This window comes from Prunus persica, chromosome G6 (assembly GCF_000346465.2).
Source record: "Prunus persica cultivar Lovell chromosome G6, Prunus_persica_NCBIv2, whole genome shotgun sequence".
Taxonomy (NCBI): Eukaryota; Viridiplantae; Streptophyta; class Magnoliopsida; order Rosales; family Rosaceae; genus Prunus; species Prunus persica.
In genome coordinates, this window is record NC_034014.1 from 22,697,076 (window position 1) to 22,716,798 (window position 19,723).

Genomic DNA, 19,723 nt, shown 5'->3' on the forward strand with positions numbered 1-19,723 from the left:
ATAGTGTCTTTAATCTTTTGAGAGGAAGTTGTGGGTTTTCAATCTGACATGGTGAGATTTGGTTGTCCTTCTTCATCTTGCGATTTTGAAGAGAGTGAGAGAAAGTGATGGTGCCACTGCAACTGCCATATCTTCTATACGAGTTAACGGAGTCTGTGTACTGTTTAGCAGATCTCAACTCCTAAGTCTTGGTCATCTTTTCTGATATACGCGTTGCCAACGCGGTTAGTACTAGAAGTCAGCTTTTTTAAATTTCCTTTCAATAACGTTCTTTTATCACATCGTGTGTGACTTTATGAAGAAGTTGCCATCACATTTTTTATTACTCGTAACAAAATGTAAACGTCAACTTTATTTTTTCGTAAATTATTGTGTTGGGTCTGATGTTTTAATTTTTGAAGAAATAATTGCTTGAAATCAAACTCTATATAATAACATCCAAAACTGGGTAATTTGAGAGTTGAGTGTTGACCCCGGTGATTGTTCCAAAAGACTAGGAAAGAGCAACAATGAACCGCCATTAGCTCCCGAGCCATGTAATTGTATTTCCCACCAGAATTTCGGATCCTCACTCGTTATTTTCCTGGTCCTTGTTCTTGTTCTTGTTCCTCCACTCAGTCTCTCTTATTTTCGCTTACTCAATTGAACACAAAGCTATTCCATTTTCTTTTTGTCAAGTCCCCACCTCACTATCTTTGATCCTTCTCCGAAATGTCTCTGAAACTTCCCTTTCTGAAAAGGTTTTTCTACGCGCTTTGCTGTACTGCTCATTTCTGAACTTTGAAGCTACGCTAATACGTACAACATCTATATATGTGTGTGTGTGTGTGTGTGTTTTATTCTGTAAGGAGATTGTAACAAATTAACTAGTTTAGTAAAAAGGTGAAAGAAAGGTAATGATGGAGAGTTATTTGCAAGAGTTCGGGGAAGTGAAGGCAAAGCATTCGTCTGAAGAAACGTTACAGAAATGGAGGAACCTTTGCAGCGTTGTCAAGAACCCGAAACGAAGGTTTCGCTTTACTGCCAACATTACCAAGCGCAGCGAGGCTGCTGCTATGCGCCGTACCAATCAGGTTTTTGTTTCTTATCTCTGCTGTGCCATTCTTCTTCTCCTTCCTCTTCTTCTTATTTAGAAGTGCCTTGTCCTTATGTGCTGCCGGTGTATATTATATATTAATAATATGCTACGCAAGTAAGGGTGTTATAACTCAAGTGGTCAAGAACTTTTATCCCTATATTCGAGGAGGTTACTCTCTTCGATTCTCCCTCCTTGATATCACTTGTATAAATACACGAAGATAAAAATAATATGGTACGCTATTTTTTGAATAAAGAGAACAGAACAGGGCTTTTTGATTAGCTGTAGTACATACTCTGCATTGAAAGACTAAAGTTACTAAACGAAGGGGAATATAAAAGCCAATATATTTAATAAGGGTAAACTTGAAAAATGAAAATTAATTTGTGTGATGCATTAGTGACATTATTACATAAGGAATGTGAAATATAGCATGCATGCTCTATATAACAAGGTCAAACGCGTCTTGGTTGGAGATGCTGTGAACTTAATATTCTTGAAAAATAAAGTCAACCCAATTCATTTTAATTTGCACAAAAAAAAAAAGGGTAGTTGACAGAATTGGATTTCGATCATTCAAATCAAATTGGTCAGTTTTCAGGTGGTGCAATTTTTATTATCTTCTTTGGTGGTCACATCAAATATGTTTGAATTTTGAATCCTCTGCCGCCATATTGACAAAATTGACTGAATGTTATGGAACTTCTAGATCATGTTCAACCTTATCTGTTATCTTGGAGAAATCTCTCAGTGCTTAATGCAGTAATTGGTTATTATGGGTGTCTTGCTATAGTTCGTGGGGGTGCTATCAGTTCAAATTCTTTACTTTCACAATATGGGGAAGCAGTACTGCCAATAATTTCAAAATCATCCTTTTATCTCATCCTTTCAATTTCCTTTTGCTCAAAATTTTCGACCGGTACATGGTGTTGTGCTTAGTATATAGACTTGGTGTTGGGAGAATGAGATATAAGTTGCCATGTGGGAACTTAGAATACACTTGGTGATAGGAGAACAGAAATTTGCAATACCTTGGTGTGTTTCGTCCTCACCTCAAGAGATGACGAAGATGCTCAGATTACATTTTTTCAACTTCAAATTCTTTACTTATTTATTGATTACTTTGTGGTTTGAATTTTGCAGGAGAAATTGAGGATTGCTGTTTTGGTTTCTAAAGCTGCATTTCAATTTATTCAAGGTCAGTCTCTTTGGCATCAAGTTAAACATTATCATACATACTACAAGGTGGTTCATGCTTATTCTAAATTCCTAATGTCTGCAGGTGTGCAACCAAGTGACTACGTTGTACCTCGGGAAGTTACAGACGCAGGTTTTCAGATTTGTGCTGATGAATTGGGATCCATTGTTGAAGGCCATGATGTAAAGAAGCTGACATTTCATGGTGGGGTAGCTGGTATTGCAGAAAAACTCTCCACGTCAGTAAAAGATGGGCTTAATACCGAATCCGATTTGCAGACTCGCAGACAAGAGATATATGGAATTAACAAATTTACAGAGAGTGAACAACGGGGCTTTTGGATATTTGTTTGGGAAGCCCTTCAGGATATGACTCTTATGATCCTCGGAGTATGTGCTTTCGTGTCTTTGATAGTTGGGATAGCAACGGAAGGATGGCCTATTGGTGCCCATGATGGCCTTGGAATTGTTGCAAGTATCTTGTTGGTTGTGCTTGTCACAGCAACAAGTGATTATCGCCAATCGTTACAGTTCAAGGACTTGGACAAGGAGAAAAAGAAGATTGACATTCAAGTTACAAGAAATGGATACAGGCAGAAAATGTCCATTTATGATTTACTACCTGGTGATATTGTGCATCTTTCTATTGGTGACCAAGTGCCTGCAGATGGGCTATTTGTTTCAGGGTTTTCTGTGTTAATTGATGAATCAAGTTTAACTGGTGAGAGTGAGCCTATAATGGTAACTGCTGAAAACCCCTTTCTTCTTTCTGGTACTAAGGTCCAAGATGGATCTGGCAAGATGATGGTTACCACAGTTGGGATGAGAACCCAATGGGGTAAGTTGATGGCAACTCTGAGTGAAGGTGGAGATGATGAGACACCATTGCAGGTGAAGTTGAATGGAGTGGCAACCATTATTGGGAAGATAGGCCTTTTCTTTGCCGTTGTGACTTTTGCAGTAATGGTGCAAGGATTATTTAGTCATAAACTATCTGAGGGGACACACTGGAGCTGGACTGGAGATGATGCAAGGCAAATGTTGGAATACTTTGCTATTGCAGTTACAATTGTTGTTGTTGCTGTCCCAGAAGGGCTGCCACTGGCTGTGACATTGAGCCTTGCATTTGCCATGAAGAAGATGATGAACGATAAAGCACTTGTTCGTCATCTGGCGGCTTGTGAGACTATGGGATCAGCCACAAATATTTGCAGTGACAAAACTGGGACACTCACAACCAACCGCATGACTGTTGTAAAATCATGCATTTGCATGAATGTCAAGGAGGTGAGCAAACCCAGTGAAGCATCTAGCTTGTTCTCTGATCTGCCAGAGTCTGCTAAGAAACTTTTGCTGCAATCAATATTTAATAACACTGGCGGAGACGTTGTGGTTAACAAAGAGGGAAAGCATGAGATATTGGGAACACCTACAGACACTGCTCTATTGGAGTTTGGCTTGTCACTTGGTGGAAATTTCCAAACAGAGAGACAAGCTTCTAAACTTGTTAAAGTTGAGCCATTCAACTCAACAAAGAAACGGATGGGGGTAATCCTGGAACTTCCTGAGGGAGGTCTGCGAGCACACACCAAAGGTGCCTCAGAAATAGTTTTGGCCAGCTGCGAAAAGGTGATCAATACAAATGGCGAAATTGTTCCCCTTGATGAAGCATCCATCAACCATCTCAAAGTTACTATTGAGCAATTTGCTTGTGAGGCCCTTCGAACTCTATGTCTTGCCTATGTGGAACTAGAAAATGGTTTCTCTCCTCAGAATCCTATTCCTGTTTCTGGTTATACTTGTATAGGAATTGTGGGAATTAAAGATCCTGTTCGTCCCGGTGTCAAGGAGTCCGTTGCAATTTGCCGTTCAGCTGGTATCGTAGTAAGAATGGTTACAGGAGACAATATAAATACTGCAAAGGCTATAGCAAGGGAATGTGGGATTCTCACTGATGATGGCATAGCCATTGAAGGCCCGGAGTTCAGGGAGAAGAACCAGGAAGAACTGCTTTCACTCATTCCTAAAATTCAGGTATTATCTCCATTTCCTTTTGAGTCACACGACCAGTTGGGTCTCCTTATTGAGTAAGGTTTACGAATCTGTGAGACTGAAATTTGAGTTCCTCTGTAGGTGATGGCTCGATCCTCACCTCTGGACAAGCATACACTGGTGAAGCACTTGCGGACCACATTCGATGAAGTCGTTGCTGTGACCGGTGATGGAACAAATGATGCCCCAGCACTTCACGAGGCAGACATTGGACTAGCCATGGGCATTGCTGGAACTGAGGTGAGTATATATAACTTTGCAGTATAATGCTTTGTATGATAGATATCTTCGCTTTTGTTGGTGTTTCTTAATCATGAAGACAGCGTTACAGAACAGACCTTTAGCTAATCATACTCCCCTTCTTTCAGGTGGCTAAAGAGAGTGCTGATGTTCTAATCCTGGATGATAATTTCTCCACAATTGTGACAGTGGCAAAATGGGGACGTTCAGTTTACATAAACATTCAAAAATTTGTGCAGTTCCAGCTGACAGTTAATATAGTTGCTTTGATTGTTAACTTCTCCTCAGCTTGTTTGACAGGTTAGCATGCTCACATTTGATTTGTTGCCCACTTCTGTTATCAACTTCGACTTCCCATTCTTTTCATCATAGAAATCATTTCTCACTTCTGCTTTTGCTTTTGCACAAATTATTGTTCTTCAGGGAGTGCTCCCCTCACAGCTGTTCAGCTGTTGTGGGTCAACATGATCATGGACACACTAGGAGCACTGGCACTTGCAACTGAGCCTCCAAATAATGAGTTGATGAAGCGTCCACCGGTCGGAAAGAGACAAAACTTTATCACTAACGTTATGTGGAGGAATATTTTAGGGCAGTCTTTATATCAGTTTACAGTGATATGGCTTCTTCAGGCAAAAGGAACAGCAATGTTTGGTCTTGACGGACCAGATTCTCATGTGATCCTCAACACTCTCATTTTCAACACATTCGTCTTTTGTCAGGTAATCTTTTTCTAAAAGGTCTCATACTAATTCATGATAATTCAAAATTTTACCCTCTTGGATGTTTACTGCTACACAAAATGTGACCTGGTTCTGGTCTGCAGGTTTTTAATGAGATAAGCTCCCGTGAGATGGAGGAAATAGATGTGTTCAAGGGCATATTGGATAACTACGTCTTCGTCGGAGTCCTTAGCTCCACAGTTCTGTTCCAAATCATAATTGTTGAGTTCCTGGGAAAATTTGCAAGCACAGCACCCCTCACCTTGGCACAATGGTTCATCACTGTATTCATTGGATTTTTAGGGATGCCAATTGCTGCTGGTATAAAGAAGATTCCTGTTTGAACTACATAAAAGTAGGGGTTAGATTTTTCTTTTTCTTTGTTAAGAAAACAAAAAAAGTTAGGGAGTTTAGAAGCCTAAATTTGGAAACAGATCTCTTAAAATTCCCCATCCTGCAAAGTTGCATGAGATGATGAACCATTATTGGTTTGGTTGTTGTCTATAAGCTAATGAATAGAATTAGCCCACAGTAGCTATTCTACCCAAGCCAAAGTCTCCTGTTTAACTAAATCCAATTGAATGCAAGTTTTACATGGTGAACACAAGGTTGATCTCCTGTATCTTTGCAAGTCCTGTAATTCCTCAGACTGTATTTTCTTATCTTTATGTAACTAGTTTTCTGCTCTGGCAATGATTTCTTTAGCCTTTTTGTGTAATTCTCTTTTCTCTGCACTACCTACTTGTGAATCGTCTCTCAGAGAAAAACTTAGCTGTCCCAGTACCCATTGTTCCTATAGTCATCACGAACGGGCATATACAAGAGTGGAGAAGATTACAGATTCATCCCTAAAGTGTAGTAATGCCATTTTCCCATGAACAAAGTTCCAATGGTGCTTCTCTAGTCAGTAAAGCAAGATACAGAAATAAACACAAAAGTCTTTTCGTCTAAAGGAATCTCTCCAGATTGCATGGCATTGATATCATCTTTATCGCCTTCCTCACTGAACATGTACCGACTCTGATACTCCATCAAGTATTGTGTTGATCTCTTCACATCCAAAAACAGATGGTAAACTCGGGTAATATCCTCCATCTCCACAATATTTCGCTTCCGCTTTTGACATGCCAACAATGAAGCTGTTATGAGATGGATAGCATACCTCAAGGGTGCATAGACACCAATCTTGGTCAACAAATGCTTTGCCTCTTCAAACATCTCAACTTCTTCTTGGCATCGATGTCCAGAATCTTTACAAATTTCATCCTCTGTATAAGGCCGGGTGGTAATAATAAGCAGGCAATCAAGGAGATCAATGGGAATCCCATGGGGGGATTTGTAATTTGTGCCTCTGATTGTAGTGATCCCTCTGTTGGTAGCAACAACTAACAACTAATATTGGAGCCATCTCATTCTCCAAAGCACGATTCAAAAATGAAAAGCACTCAAATGTCAAGCATGCACACCTCATCGATGAAGAGGATGCCTGGCACAATCTCTGCCTGCCTTCCATTCCTCCCTCCACTCTGCTACTTTTGTGTCAATTTGTTCTTTCACTTCTGAACGGATTTCACCAGCATCACCAGTAACGAGAGCCAGAAATCCCTGTGTCCTGGAAGAGAGAGATATAATTATCAGAAAATGAAATATCATATTAATCCACAGCCAATACTGTGTCTAAAAGAGAATGATTGCAATGGATACATTTTGAGTTTTTTTATTTAAACCCCGCACTTCTCTTTGTTCACCCCATATTCTAAGTTCACCCTAATTTCTAAATTCAAATTTTCACAATTTCTAAGAAAACTCCGCTATCTTTCCAAACTAACCCTAAATACACATCCAGCATAAGGAAAAAAAAACTCATCAACCTCACACTCCACACCCCACTATCAAATGAAAGCTCTTTCCAATTTTCAATGCGATCTCGATATGGACTATACCAATCAAATGCTTGGAGGTTGGAATGATTAGAAATGTTTACAGATTTGGACCCTTACACAGACCAACATTCATCATTCTTGGCGCACAGAACATGGTAAAGACTTTGAATCTCTACCAACAACATGTTTACTGTAGATTTTCAGATCAGTTAGAGGAAACAAACAAGTAATTTTTACATGATCATTCGACTGCTGGTAGGATAGCCAGGCACAGCACAAGCACGAGATGGACTATGCTCATAAAGAAGAGCCGCGACTATTATTTTTTCTTGAAATAACATAGCAATGGGCTCTGTTTTTGGTAACAAAGAGCCGTTGGCTATCCTTATATGGCTCTTTATTTGACCGCAATAGAAATTACTTGCTTAATTTGAAGAAGAGTGGTGTGGTGTGTATATAGATGTACTAGGGTTAAATATTAAGTTGGATGACATTTTTTATCTTTTTACACAATAATAAAACTTAAGAACTTAATAATTTAAGTATTGAGGTGAACAAATAAAAATGTGGGGTTTAAATACAAAAACTCTACATTTTATAGAGAAACCATAAATAAATAAGGACTAAAGCAGGCAAAGCCGCAAAGTTATCATGCTACTAATTCTAATACCAATCCAAAATTTATAAAAGCTTATAGATTGATAAATATCTTGAAATTCCCTAAAGCATTAAGATTTTTACATGCATGTGTGTGTATGAAAGAAGGCATCTATACTTATCACATCAAAGCTTAACAACCAGAAAAACTAAACGTTCGATAATAGAGAAAAGAGAGATGGAGATAGAGACGGAGATGAAGAGAAGAAGAAGAATGTGAGAGAGAGAGACAGAGAGGAATTTTGGCTCGGCTCTGGAGAGAAGAAAGAAGAACGAGAGAGAGATGGAGACGATGGAGAGAAGAAAGAAAAGAATTTTGAAAAAAAGAGAGAGAAAGGAGGCATGACAGAGGGAAGAGAGGGACAGCGATGCAATTGTCCACAGAAAATAATTTTTTATTTTACTTTAATGACAGATGGAAGAGTGTTAAATGCATCTAGCAAGTATGGAAATACTTGGTTTTGAGCGATTGTCAATAGCATTCCTCATCCCCTTTATATATGGATTGGAAAGGAAAAAAAAAAAAAGGAAGAGGTATTGGGCTTGGGTTTGCAGCAGGTATAATGTCTCACTAACAAGCAAACAAAAACATAGAGGTATTGGCTTAGGTTTGCAGCATCAGTCATATATATGTGGGCTTGCGGCCGGGTCAGGCTTTCATGGGCTCAAATGGGTCCGGCCTATGATCTGGCTGGACTTTAGACACTTTAGTCCAAGCCCAACTTACTGAATAACTGGTTGGGCAGGTCCATAGCCCACAACGGGCTGGGCCGAGTTTTTTTCTCAATAGACCAAGCCCAATGATGACCTCTAACTTTAACCCAACAACAAGGACATTTTAGTAATTATTACCACTTTTATTCTAATTACATATGATTTAGTAAACAACTTCAACGGGAATCCGGAATTCAACTGTTCTCAATCTATATGGTTTAGAAAACAACTTCAATACGAATTCAAAATCTAATTCTCCTTAATTCAACTCATCCTCAATTCAATTTATCCTAAATCCGATTACAGATTAGTAAGCTAACGGAATCTAGCTCAATGAAAAAGGACCTTGACTTGCAGACTAGATGTCTCAGATTCAAACCCCCATGACATCTTAGTTGTGTGCGTGTGTGTGAGAAACCCTCTTCTTTGTAGTTTAGACTATCGCTTGTACTAATAAGAAATACGTAAGTACACATCTCATAATGTTATTTGTTCAAATAAATATGGTTCGAAGTGAGCTCAAATTTAAATAGATAATAGAATGACACATTATTTGGTGAAAAAATGTGTTTTTATATATAAAAAATTTAATATTTGCTTAGAATTTTTTATTACACAAAGGGTCAAAACTGGAATTGAATGTAATCTCCAGTCATATTGTGGAGTTTGAATTTTATTTCATTTCATCAATAAAAATGTTTGCACTACAGGAATACTCTAAATGTATATGTACACATCTCAGAATGTTATTTGTTAAAATAAATATGGTAGTGAGCTCAAATTTAAATGGATGACAGAGTGGCATCATTTTGGTGAAGAAAAGTGGTGCTATATAATTGAATTAGATTTTTTTTTTCTTATGATTTAGACAATCGCTTGCATAAAAAAAATTTGTTTTCACCCAAAAAATAAAATAAAATAAAATTCTAGCCGAATTTTATTTCAACCATAATTGCAAATATACAAAAATAAAAGAATTTTATTTCAACCTGTACATGCAATACTAACCCACCCTGTTTGTCACAAATTGGTCATTTCTTGGCTTCTTTACATTCAGGCTCATGTTTTCAATCTAGTCTTCCTCCATAGAAACCTTCCCAGTTTCATACATATGATACATCCAAATTGGTTCAAGCAATTCCTTTGCACTTCGCAGATTTTCCCTTCCATCTTCTTGACTTTCTTCTTCCATTTCTCTCTCTATCTGAGGGTAAAGGTCTTGAAGAGAAGCCAACATCATATCACCCCACTCTTTCTCATCTTGCCTGAATACCTTCAGGCATACAAAGCGTACAAGTCCGGAAACCAACCTGAAATTCTTCTTCTCCAGCCCAACTATGGCGGCAATCAAGAAAACCACTCCAAAAACATCCCGTATGCTGAGGTTTCCTTTCAACAATATGACAATCATGTCAAGAAGTTTCTTAAAAGCAGGAAACTCCTCTGGTTCAGAATCTCCATCTTCTTCTGGCCTAACTTCACTTATTTCGGAGACCTCAATCTTAGCTAAAATCAAGAGCCATGATGGAAAGTGGAGTCTATTGCGATCAGCTGCAGTTATTTCTATCGCCTCTCCCTTAATCTGTTTCATAATCTGGCCAGATCCTAATGCCAAAACCAAGTCAGGAAGCCAAGACTTTACTCCTGTCACCATATGCGCAACGTAGTTAGAGCCCAAGTACAATTCAATCGAGATGATTAAGTCAAGCAGATAGTTCGCAAGATCAGAAGCTTCTGTGAGAAATGGTGAAGCTTCTGTAACATCTTTAAGAGCTAGATTAAGTAACTTGGCTGCATAGGTGAAGGAGCTCTTCAGACAGAGAATCATATCCTTCAAATCCTCCTCCTCAAATTGAAACTGCTCCCGAGGTTGTCGCTCCAAAGTAGATGTGACGCATTGTATATAACCTGATGTGAACTTTAAGCACCTGCCCTGATTTTGAGGAACAAAACCTATTGTAGCAGCATCAACCACGAACCTTAGGACTGCAGTAAGCATCTTCACCTTGTTTGATAACTTCTTTGGTTCAGTATAGACACATCCTGCATATGTTTATGAATAATATTCAATAATAGCACAGGCAGACAAACATATTATCAGTACCTGTGAGAAGCAATGAAATAAAGTTATTTATGGAGGAACAAGGTGGATATGCATATGGTTGGAGATTATAATCTACATCTTTTGCAGTCCCATTGTTTTTTAATTTTTGGCCATTGCAGTCCCACTGTTAAAATTTAGATAATGTTCCAGAAAGACCCGAACCTGGCACAAATAACAACTAAGTTGCCCAATGTGTAACTGTCTGGGATAAACACCAGAGAGGCTTCCTACTTAACAGTGCAAGTCTCTTCAACTTATGTGATCTGTGCCTTTGTGCCCTGTCCATAATTACTTACCACCATCACTTGGACTGGAGGCATCAACCTGAGGTCCTCTGTGTCTTTTTTCACGACGAGTGGACGACCTATTGCTAGCATGCTTAGATTCTGGAGAAATATTTCCAGACCCTCCAGAATCACCTGCTCCAAATAGCCTGTCCGCACAGTTAAGCAGGTGATCCAATGCGTGTTCCAACTCTGTCTGCGGAAAAAGAAAACAGAAGCAAGACTTTAGACAGTGAAATCGTGTCTGATAGATTACTTCAGCTTCAAAGCAATTATCTTCTTCGGTCCGCACAAAGTTCTTTGTGCGGGAAGATTGAGAACAAGCCCTAATATGAATATCAATTATGTAACAGTATACAGTACAGAAGCATCTCTCCAATTCAAAATAAGATATCTGATAAAAACTGAACAAATTACAGTTGGTTAATCATAAATAGAAATACAAAATAATGGCCGGTTAAGTTTAAAATATGAGTGAATGTAAAGACAGCAATAAGATCATAATCTCGGAAGAAAAGAAAAGAAAACTTCAAAATAACACATGAAACAAAATGTGAGACAGTATCACATGTGAGAGAAACTCTGGTTTTGATATGTTCAGCAATTAAGATATGAGCAGAAAAACAGCTGAGAGAGACAGCACTTGCCTCCAAACTAGACCTTGTGGATTCAGTCCTATGATCCTTTTGAAGAGACATATGCAGAGCAAGATCTGTATATGCCAAAACCGGAGACGTGTCCATATATTCACAATGCATGCACTGCACAATGCTAACCTCAGACAAGACCTTTAAGGATAGAAATAACGATTCTAGAACTTGAGAACCCAATATAGATTTCCGAGCGTTGACAGATACAAGCAAGTCTCTAATTTGCCAGGCTATTCCTACTGCAATTGAATAATCATTCTCAAAATTGGCTTGCTTTTTCCCACCAACATTTTTCCATCGAGCTGAAATTTTGCTAGAGGACTTTGGTTTCTTCCTTTTTGCAGAGAAAACACTCAGCTTCGTTATTTCATTGCCAAATTTAATATGGCAACGGTATGCAGCTTTCTGCAGGAAGGCTGTTAGAGCTTCAAGCATGCCATCAACCCCATCACAAGAGAGCAACAACTTGTGAGCAGACCTCACTTCAGCTTGCCTCTCCACATTTGTGGATAAACCACTACAATTTGTGACCTGGTGCATGCATTCATCAAGAAGTCCAGTCACATCATCTGGAGAGACAGCTGAAACAATGTTGAATACAGAAGACTGAGCACGCCCAGTAGCCGCAGCAGCAAACAAGCACTTCAGTTTTTCACCATCAAAGAACTCTTTAAGAGAATTCTTGAAAAATGGCTCGCTGGCTAGGGTATTACAAAGGTTGGCACCAGCGAGAAGTAAACCCTCAACTCGATCTTCATCCAGATTATTAGGCAGCAAGACCAAAGTAACCAATACTCTAACAAGTTCCACCAAAGACTTATGAGATGCCCCTTGGGACACAGCAAACTCACAAAACCTTGCTCCAGCCATCGGAGACCTTTTAACAAGTGTCACGCAGCGATTGCATGCTGCTTCAACAGACACTTTCGAGGGAAAGTATGATGGCATAAGCAGTCTTGTGATTTTCTGAGCAACTTGAGGTTGATCATTTGCAAGGGTAGATAATAATACATCTAACTTGACCACCTGTTGAAAGATCAAATGAAGTAGACAAACCAACTAATGTCAAGAAAGGCAACAGAAATAACAACAGCTTATACAAAGGATTCTGAGGGCATTCTGTACCTTATGGAACTGGAAATTTCGAATATCTCTTACAAGAAGAAGGAGATCTGCCATGGCAACTCTTATTGATAGGACATTGTCCATCATCAAATGCCCCAATCTGGGTAGAAGCACATTGAGAATTTGATGACATTGGGGATTTCCAAACAAATACATAATACCATTTATTGTGGAAAGTCTAACCTCGTGCCATACATCATGTGACATATCATCAAAAATCTTAGTAATTAACTTTGTGATGGTGGGCAAAGGGATGATTTCCCAAAAGAGATGAAGGACGCGACAAGAACCTTCCACCGCAACCACTCTCACCTCAGGACAGTCGTCGGCCAGTAATCTCTCCAACAAAAAGAACTGCTTATGAAGCAACGAATCTTTCACCTCTTTTGTGGAATCAGGATCTTCAAGAGGGAACAAGTCCAGAATCAAATGCAGCGCATTTTGACGAACATTAGAATTCGCAACCTACCACCGACCAATTATTTAAATACATCAAAGGCTGAGTCTTTGGCAATTGGCATTACAAACTTATTAACAAGAAAAATACCTGCAGAGAGCGAAATATCACAGGTTCAGAGAGCTGGAAAAGAAGCTTCTCAACACCAGCAGTGGTCCTCTGGTTTATAAACCCTCCCAAAACCCTTCTAATTGAAGCAGCCAAAGCTCCAGAACTGGCATGTATTGCACCCTCAATCAAACCCTGCAAAAAACCATTTTCAATTTCACTTCTTGAGTCCCCCTCCAACACTTTCCAAGCCCGAAACAGAACATCCCCATAAGCCTCTAGCATCGACTTTCGTCCAAACGGAACCTGAGACCGAATCATTGCCAACACTTCCTTCAACAGCTGCGAACTCAAACCGAACAGAAAAGCAAGGAACTTCTTCCCCTCTTCTGCCTTTAGATACAGAGGCGAAATCACACACCGGATTAACAACTGCTTCAAGTCTTCAATGCTATCATCCTCGAAATCAAAACACGCAAAGGCCTCGCGGAGTGCGTAGACTCTGTGGACGTCCGCCTTCTTCTTCAGAGTCAGAGATCGAGACAGCAAGAAAGGGAGCGACTGAGAAATCAGAGATTCTCGCCCCGGCAACTCCTCCTTCCACCATTGCTCGCACAAACTCGCTATCTCCGATACCAGCACTGAATCCGACTCCAAAATGATCAAATTGTCGTGCAGCGCCTGAACTCCGGGCAACAAATCCAACGGCGAGAACGCATTTTGGGGATGCGAAACGCATAGTTGCGTGATAAAAGCTAAAACTTGAAGCTCGGAAAGAAGTCGCTGCTTTTCCAGGTCAGGATTCGGGTCGGGATCGTCTCGTTCGGGTTCGGACCGGGTCTTGGACCTCCGAGATGACCTCCGGAGGCGCTTGGTGGGAGGAGAGCGTGGGGAACTATGCCTAGGGTTCGGGTTGGAGTTAGGGTCTAGAAGGTTCTGGAAGGATTGGATGGTTTGGGAAATGGAGTTGCAGAGAGAGAGAGGGAGAGAGGAGGAGAGGTCGGAGGAAGGATTGATGGCGTGAATTAGGGTTTTCAGAGCGGGCTTTGAGGATTTTAGGGTTTGCTTTGTGGCTGAGCTCAGAAATTCGTCGGCTGAGGATCGGAGAGAAGAGCGAAGCCGCTTCTCCATGGCCAGAGTTTTACGAATCGAAGCGTTTTCTTTATTTTCAGAAATGAGAACTTAGAAGACGAGGGGAGACCGTTACCTTCGATTTTCGGATGAACTGGGGAAGAAAAGTCACCGTCTGTGATTAAAATCAATCTGACAGACAAATGAGAACGCAATGCACATAATACTCAGGGTGTAATGACTTGTCTGTTATTTACATTAGAAACTAGACTGGTGCCGCTTAAATCCTTTCAATTTTCAAATGGGGTTTTGGCGCTGAGGCATTAGCGAAAACGAACCGGGCTCCTTAAATTGGAGCCTAGGATGTTTCTCGAACATACACACCCAAAACATTTGATCACCACACCCAGTATGTAGAAATAGGGTTGCAAAACTTTTAATTTTCCCCTCTAGGTTTAGTAATTAAAACATTAAAAATCAAGCAACCATGACTTAGTTCTTTATACACAAATTGTCATTTCACATGTGTGAATAAATGTTTATCTTGAAGTTTTAATTAGTCATTTATTTTTTCAGTCATACTGCGATTTGCAGGTAAGGAATCGAGCAGCATTCTTTTTTTTTTTTTTTTACTTTTACTTCTTTTTTTTTTTATAATCATCATATGTAGTGCTAAAATACAAAATTTGCAATTTTATTTGGTTGGTGGATGCAACTCAACTTCACAACTTTTTGCTGCTAATTGATGATATTAAAACTTGGTTTATGTCTTTACTCAAGCAGTCAGACAGATTGGACTCCTTTTGCCAATAAAGTATTGTGCAGCAGGGATTGGTACCAACTAAAGTTGGCCTTCCAACTCAGGATACAATGTGCTTTATGAGGCACCATCACTCCAACCCTTGAGTTTAAGGAGCTTGTAAGCCTTGGTGGGAGCAATGGGAATGGGGTGATGGAAAATCATTTGGGTTCAGCTTGTTTGCTATGGGTTTGCCTCTTCCAAAACCAAGAGAGAGGAGAAAATACACATTACATGCACATACTCTTTTATCTTTTTTTTATAGAACCTTTTATATTGAGGAGGGGCGATAATATACTAAATTCATACACACTAAACGGATGATAGGATTTGAACCCAGGACCTCGCCTGAGGAATTATTACTCCAAACCACTACACTAGTTCGCTCGTTGCTTTTTTTGGGTAAAAGAAAAAGTGTATATTGAATTATATTTTTGCAACTTAATGTTAATGTGCCATCTTAGGCCTAGCTAGGTGAAAGTAACTTTTGGCTCTCTCTCTCTAATACCATGCTTTCAAGATGGTAATGTAATGTCCAACATTTTTGTTTTTTCTTTTTTCTTTCTACCCTTTGGTTCCCAGGTCATTTTCTCTTCTTAAAAGGAGTGAAATGTTGTTTTCATGCCATAAACCAACAAGATCCGTCTGTATGATGTGGATGTAAAGCGTGGTCCTTTTATATTTCTGAGCATCCTAGACTGCAATTCTGCAAATATGGTGTCCAAATTACATAAACCATCTTAATGTGGTAAAAATCAACATAATGGAAGTTCATATTTGCACTAATATGGAAAAACCAAGTAGTTTTTCCCCCTGCATTATTGGTTTTGAGAGCCTATTCTCAATAATAAATCACTAATCACACAAAACCACAGTTTAATTATAATTGAAATTTGTAATTTTTGAGGTCGGTTTGGGCAGAACAGAATCCAAGACTAGTCCTTAGACCAAATACATTTGACTTTGTGGGTACAGTCTGTGCACCCCAATTCTGCAGAAGATTAAACAGAAGGCTTCTTTGTTTTTGGGGTGAAGTTGAAATGTACCCAACCTAGGATTAATAGAGGTACTAAACATGAAGATAAAAACATAGTAGCCAAAACCCTAGTGGTAAAATGAAACATAGACTTTAAACCGACCAATTATGCTTTCATTGATTTGGTTGGTTCTCTTTCCCCTGAGGCTTCTTGACCAGAAGATGAGTGTGTCCCAAATATGCATCACTTCTCAGCCTTTCCTCTTCTCTTTTTTTTTTTTTTTGGGTACAATTATAATCTTATTTTCTGGATCAGAGAGAGCAGAGAGGTGTGGGCCTTGTGGCTCCTCCTGAGAAAGAGCTACACAATACACAATTATAATATCTAAAGTGTTCTGGAGGAAGTAAGTATGGCTGCTACTGCTTCAGGCTAAATTACAATAGTGTACTGTGCCAGACTGGCCTATGAACCCTAAGAAGGCATGTGGATGGGTGGAGCCTCTGACACCATTTTGCCATGAATCTCATGCCCCAATCCCACCACCCCCACCCCAAAACTAGGGTCCTTTGGTTCATAATTATGGTTCAGCTGGGTCCTACAGCATCAGTGAAAGGGTGCAGTGCAGAAATCAGCATTTGCATTTGCTGGTGGAAAGCAATATTGGCCCTCCATGGTTGAATGAAATTGCTCCTGGTCCTCACTTAACTAATCTGCAAAACCAATCTCAAGCCATTCATCTAGAACCTAAAACAAGCCTATCCTCTATTCAAATCATTTCATTGTGCAGATTTCTTGTTGTTAAATAATAGCCGACACGATGTTAATAGAGAACTTATCCTCACATTCACGGTAAAAGTTTGATTCTTAATCTTTCATTAGGACCTTGAATTAAACGAGAGAGAGAGAGAGAGAGAGAGAGAAAAAAAAAAAGAGCCATCCTAAAGTACAATCTTAATAGTGAAAGGAAGTATTTTCCTATTCATCAAAGAAGTTTCCCACTCATCAAAAGGGAAACACAACATTCCCAGCAAATATAATCACACTCACCTTTTTATAACTTTCAATGGCCCAAATGCAACACAGATATATCAAATCAAACAAAAACAATTCTTCATTCCTCATGGCTTTCAGCCTTTTGAAAGACAGATAAGAAGCATCCCAAGCGCCCCCATAAAAGTAGGGTTAGCAAGTGATGTATAAGTACATAAATAAATGTTCACTTTCATGAAACATAAAAATAATAAAATAATAACAAGAAAAAATTACACCAAAATTGAAAGAAGGAAAGAAAAAAGTGGGTGAGCAATAGTGGCACTATGACAGCAAATATTACTAAAGATTTACTATAGACAAAAGGGTCATCAATGGCCTTCTACCACTCTCTTGGCCTTCGAATTCATTCCCTTCTTAATGGCTTTGGACATCAGTCAGCTTCTTAACTTCTTACTGTAGGCTAAAGTAGTACTTGTCCTCTTTTATTTATTTACTTTCCCTTTTTCTCTATCCTCCTGGTTGTCACCAGCTGAAACCTTTTGTTTGGTATTGGAAATTGGAACTCCAATCATCAAATTCCAAATCATATATACCATAAATTGGTAGATAACACACACTCATTAGACCTATAAACCCCATCTAATACCAAGAATCATTTTTTCAGTTGTAAAATCTCTATAATCCAATAAAAAAATTGCCCCAAATCAACCCTTTGCTGAAGAAAATCTGCTAACTATGGCCTGTGATTTTTCTTTGTTGGACAACTGTGATCAGAGTCACTGAAGGTAAGCCTTCTCTTAGTCCCAACTGAATTTTCAAGCACATCCATTGAGCTTGAATGGATTGCTAACACGCTAGGGGAAATTGAAAACTTGGGTGGTGTCTTATCTTTTCTTTCCACCATTTCCTGCATATGATTATAACAGGAAAATATATGTTCCTGTTGCAATGGTAACATAATTAAGATTAATGAACAGTAACAAGTGGCAGAGACACAAATTAATGAACAAACTACAATTAGTAGACTCACATAATTTTCTTGGGACTGCAAGAATGAGACCACACTCATCTTAAGCTCCAGCATTTTTCTAGTTAACTGACCATCAGATGCTGCTAAAACTGCGGCTGCTGCGATGATAGACGGCCGAGTATCCATTAAATCAATCTCTGCATTAGAGGAAGGAGATTGATTAGGAAATATAACAAACTAAGCAGATTTGATTAGATTGGGAATTTGGGATATTATAATGTTATGGATTACCTTTTGCCATTGCTACAATGAGTCTTATAGCACCAGAGAATAGTCCTTTGGGTCTAGATTCAGCACAGAATTTATTGATAAAGTAATGCAGATAAGCAAAAGGAGTGATTGAACCCAATTTCCATTCCAATGTGTTCAAGACCAGTAGCTCCATTCTCTGAATCACCTTGCTTTCAAAGTTATAATCTTGGACTTGGAACTCTGATAAAGCTGGCACTTTACATTCTTCCATCTTAGCTGCCAAGGATAAACATGCCACTGATAATAGTCGAATAGCCCACAATTTCCCATCCTATATGAAAACCAATAAAATCCAAAGATTATTACCATACCATAGCCAAACATCAAAAAAAGAAAAAAAAGAAAGAAACCCATTGATCAAAACATGATGAATGTTGGGTTACTTACATCAATGGATCGCTTTGAAAGAAACCCATCAAAGTAAGTGACAGATAAATAAACTGTTTGAAATTGGAACCCAAAATTTCCTCCTGTCTGCAAAATCAAAATAGAGAATGCAAAAAACATTCAGGGACCGAATCGATAATAAAAAAGAGAGAGAAACAATAATCTGGAAAAGTTAAGAGCTTTAGGAGAGTAACATGCATTGAAAATCCATTCAATCGAATCCAAGCGAGCAGTTTTCAACCAGCATATGTCAGAGGCAGAGCAATCAGTAAAGGGTACAAAGCCCTTGGATCCAAAGCAACGAGCTTCTCTGCGGACCAAGTTCTCAACATACTCATCTTCATCCACATAAACAAAACATGGGTCTGAATCTATGCAAGTGTTTGATTCAAATTCCAATTGATTTAAGCAAGATTGATCTTCATGGCAGAGGAGGCTGGAGAGAGAAAACGAAGAAGTGTCTGAAGAGTCCCTCATTCTCCTCAGTCTCTCTGTACATCTATCTATGATGGAAGAAATAACAATCAACAAATTAAAACTGTCAACAGGACGTGCATATTCACAGTATATATTAAGCAACTGCTAAATCCACGGTGATGAAATTGTGCAAAATCTTGAGAGAGAGAGAGAGAGAGAGAGAGAGAGAGAGAGAGAGGACGACTAAAGAAAGTGGAATGTGGGGAGTGGGAAGGAAAAGTGGCGGTTTTGGTGCCGCCAAAATGACCGGATGAGATATAGAGGGGGAGTTAAATTAGCGGTTAGGGAGTTTAGTGGGTGTAGACTACCACTACACAGTATTCTGTAGTTATATACTGGTAGGCTGGTAGTAGTCCTATGATTTCTCATTCTCTCCAAATTTTAGGAGATTCTGGTTTTAAATTCCAATTTAATACCCTAGTTTTATGGAAGTCAAAATTTCTTATTCAATAATGGCACTTTAAAGACCAGAATTAAAATTGCTTTAGGTTATGTCAAAGGATGAACTCCATATTTCATAAAATAT

The 19,723-nt window shown here is 39.0% G+C and overlaps 4 protein-coding genes across 5 annotated transcripts; 1 reads left to right on the forward strand and 3 right to left on the reverse strand.

Annotated features, from left to right (window-relative positions):
* Positions 449 to 5,993, forward strand: LOC18772655 (calcium-transporting ATPase 2, plasma membrane-type). Of its 2 annotated transcripts, XM_007206375.2 has the most exons (7): positions 450 to 1,073; positions 2,222 to 2,276; positions 2,361 to 4,309; positions 4,409 to 4,567; positions 4,696 to 4,867; positions 4,991 to 5,289; positions 5,394 to 5,742. In XM_007206375.2, the coding sequence occupies exons 1-7, from the start codon at positions 897 to 899 to the stop codon at positions 5,631 to 5,633; spliced, it is 3,051 nt and encodes a 1,016-aa protein (XP_007206437.2). In that variant the 5' UTR covers positions 450 to 896; the 3' UTR covers positions 5,634 to 5,742. The 2 variants fall into 2 exon arrangements, with proteins under 2 accessions (XP_020422182.1, XP_007206437.2); XM_020566593.1 differs by having other exon boundaries at positions 449 to 1,073; positions 2,222 to 4,309; positions 5,394 to 5,993.
* On the reverse strand, positions 6,190 to 7,357 carry LOC18773352 (ruvB-like 2). The gene is made up of 3 exons (XM_020565848.1): positions 7,296 to 7,357; positions 6,776 to 6,901; positions 6,190 to 6,658 (listed from the first exon to the last, which is right to left on the reverse strand). Exons 1-3 carry the CDS (start codon positions 7,355 to 7,357, stop codon positions 6,190 to 6,192), a joined length of 657 nt encoding a protein of 218 aa, XP_020421437.1.
* Positions 9,476 to 14,503, reverse strand: LOC18774766. The gene is made up of 5 exons (XM_020564992.1): positions 13,254 to 14,503; positions 12,707 to 13,171; positions 11,579 to 12,607; positions 10,944 to 11,127; positions 9,476 to 10,586 (listed from the first exon to the last, which is right to left on the reverse strand). Exons 1-5 carry the CDS (start codon positions 14,340 to 14,342, stop codon positions 9,616 to 9,618), a joined length of 3,738 nt encoding a protein of 1,245 aa, XP_020420581.1. The 5' UTR covers positions 14,343 to 14,503; the 3' UTR covers positions 9,476 to 9,615.
* Positions 17,147 to 19,479, reverse strand: LOC18773249 (cyclin-D5-1). The gene is made up of 5 exons (XM_007206237.2): positions 18,919 to 19,479; positions 18,721 to 18,807; positions 18,313 to 18,604; positions 18,082 to 18,218; positions 17,147 to 17,991 (listed from the first exon to the last, which is right to left on the reverse strand). Exons 1-5 carry the CDS (start codon positions 19,195 to 19,197, stop codon positions 17,785 to 17,787), a joined length of 1,002 nt encoding a protein of 333 aa, XP_007206299.1. The 5' UTR covers positions 19,198 to 19,479; the 3' UTR covers positions 17,147 to 17,784.

Coding starts and splice junctions, on each gene's coding strand:
- LOC18773249 (XM_007206237.2), bottom strand. CDS start 19,197: ATGAGGGACTCTTCAGACACTTCTTCGTTTTCTCTCTCCAGCCTCCTC. Junction 18,605..18,720: donor TTTCAAAGCGATCCATTGAT/GTAAGTAACCCA, acceptor GTTTTCATATAG/GATGGGAAATTGTGGGCTAT. Junction 18,219..18,312: donor CATTGTAGCAATGGCAAAAG/GTAATCCATAAC, acceptor CCTCTAATGCAG/AGATTGATTTAATGGATACT.
- LOC18773352 (XM_020565848.1), bottom strand. CDS start 7,357: ATGTTGTTGGTAGAGATTCAAAGTCTTTACCATGTTCTGTGCGCCAAG. Junction 6,902..7,295: donor GCCAAGAATGATGAATGTTG/GTCTGTGTAAGG, acceptor TCTCTCTTCCAG/GACACAGGGATTTCTGGCTC. Junction 6,659..6,775: donor GCAGGCAGAGATTGTGCCAG/GCATCCTCTTCA, acceptor TGCTACCAACAG/AGGGATCACTACAATCAGAG.
- LOC18772655 (XM_020566593.1), top strand. CDS start 897: ATGATGGAGAGTTATTTGCAAGAGTTCGGGGAAGTGAAGGCAAAGCAT. Junction 1,074..2,221: donor CTATGCGCCGTACCAATCAG/GTTTTTGTTTCT, acceptor TGAATTTTGCAG/GAGAAATTGAGGATTGCTGT. Junction 4,310..4,408: donor CACTCATTCCTAAAATTCAG/GTATTATCTCCA, acceptor GTTCCTCTGTAG/GTGATGGCTCGATCCTCACC.
- LOC18774766 (XM_020564992.1), bottom strand. CDS start 14,342: ATGGAGAAGCGGCTTCGCTCTTCTCTCCGATCCTCAGCCGACGAATTT. Junction 13,172..13,253: donor TGATATTTCGCTCTCTGCAG/GTATTTTTCTTG, acceptor GGTCGGTGGTAG/GTTGCGAATTCTAATGTTCG. Junction 11,128..11,578: donor CCACAAGGTCTAGTTTGGAG/GCAAGTGCTGTC, acceptor CTTTTTCCGCAG/ACAGAGTTGGAACACGCATT.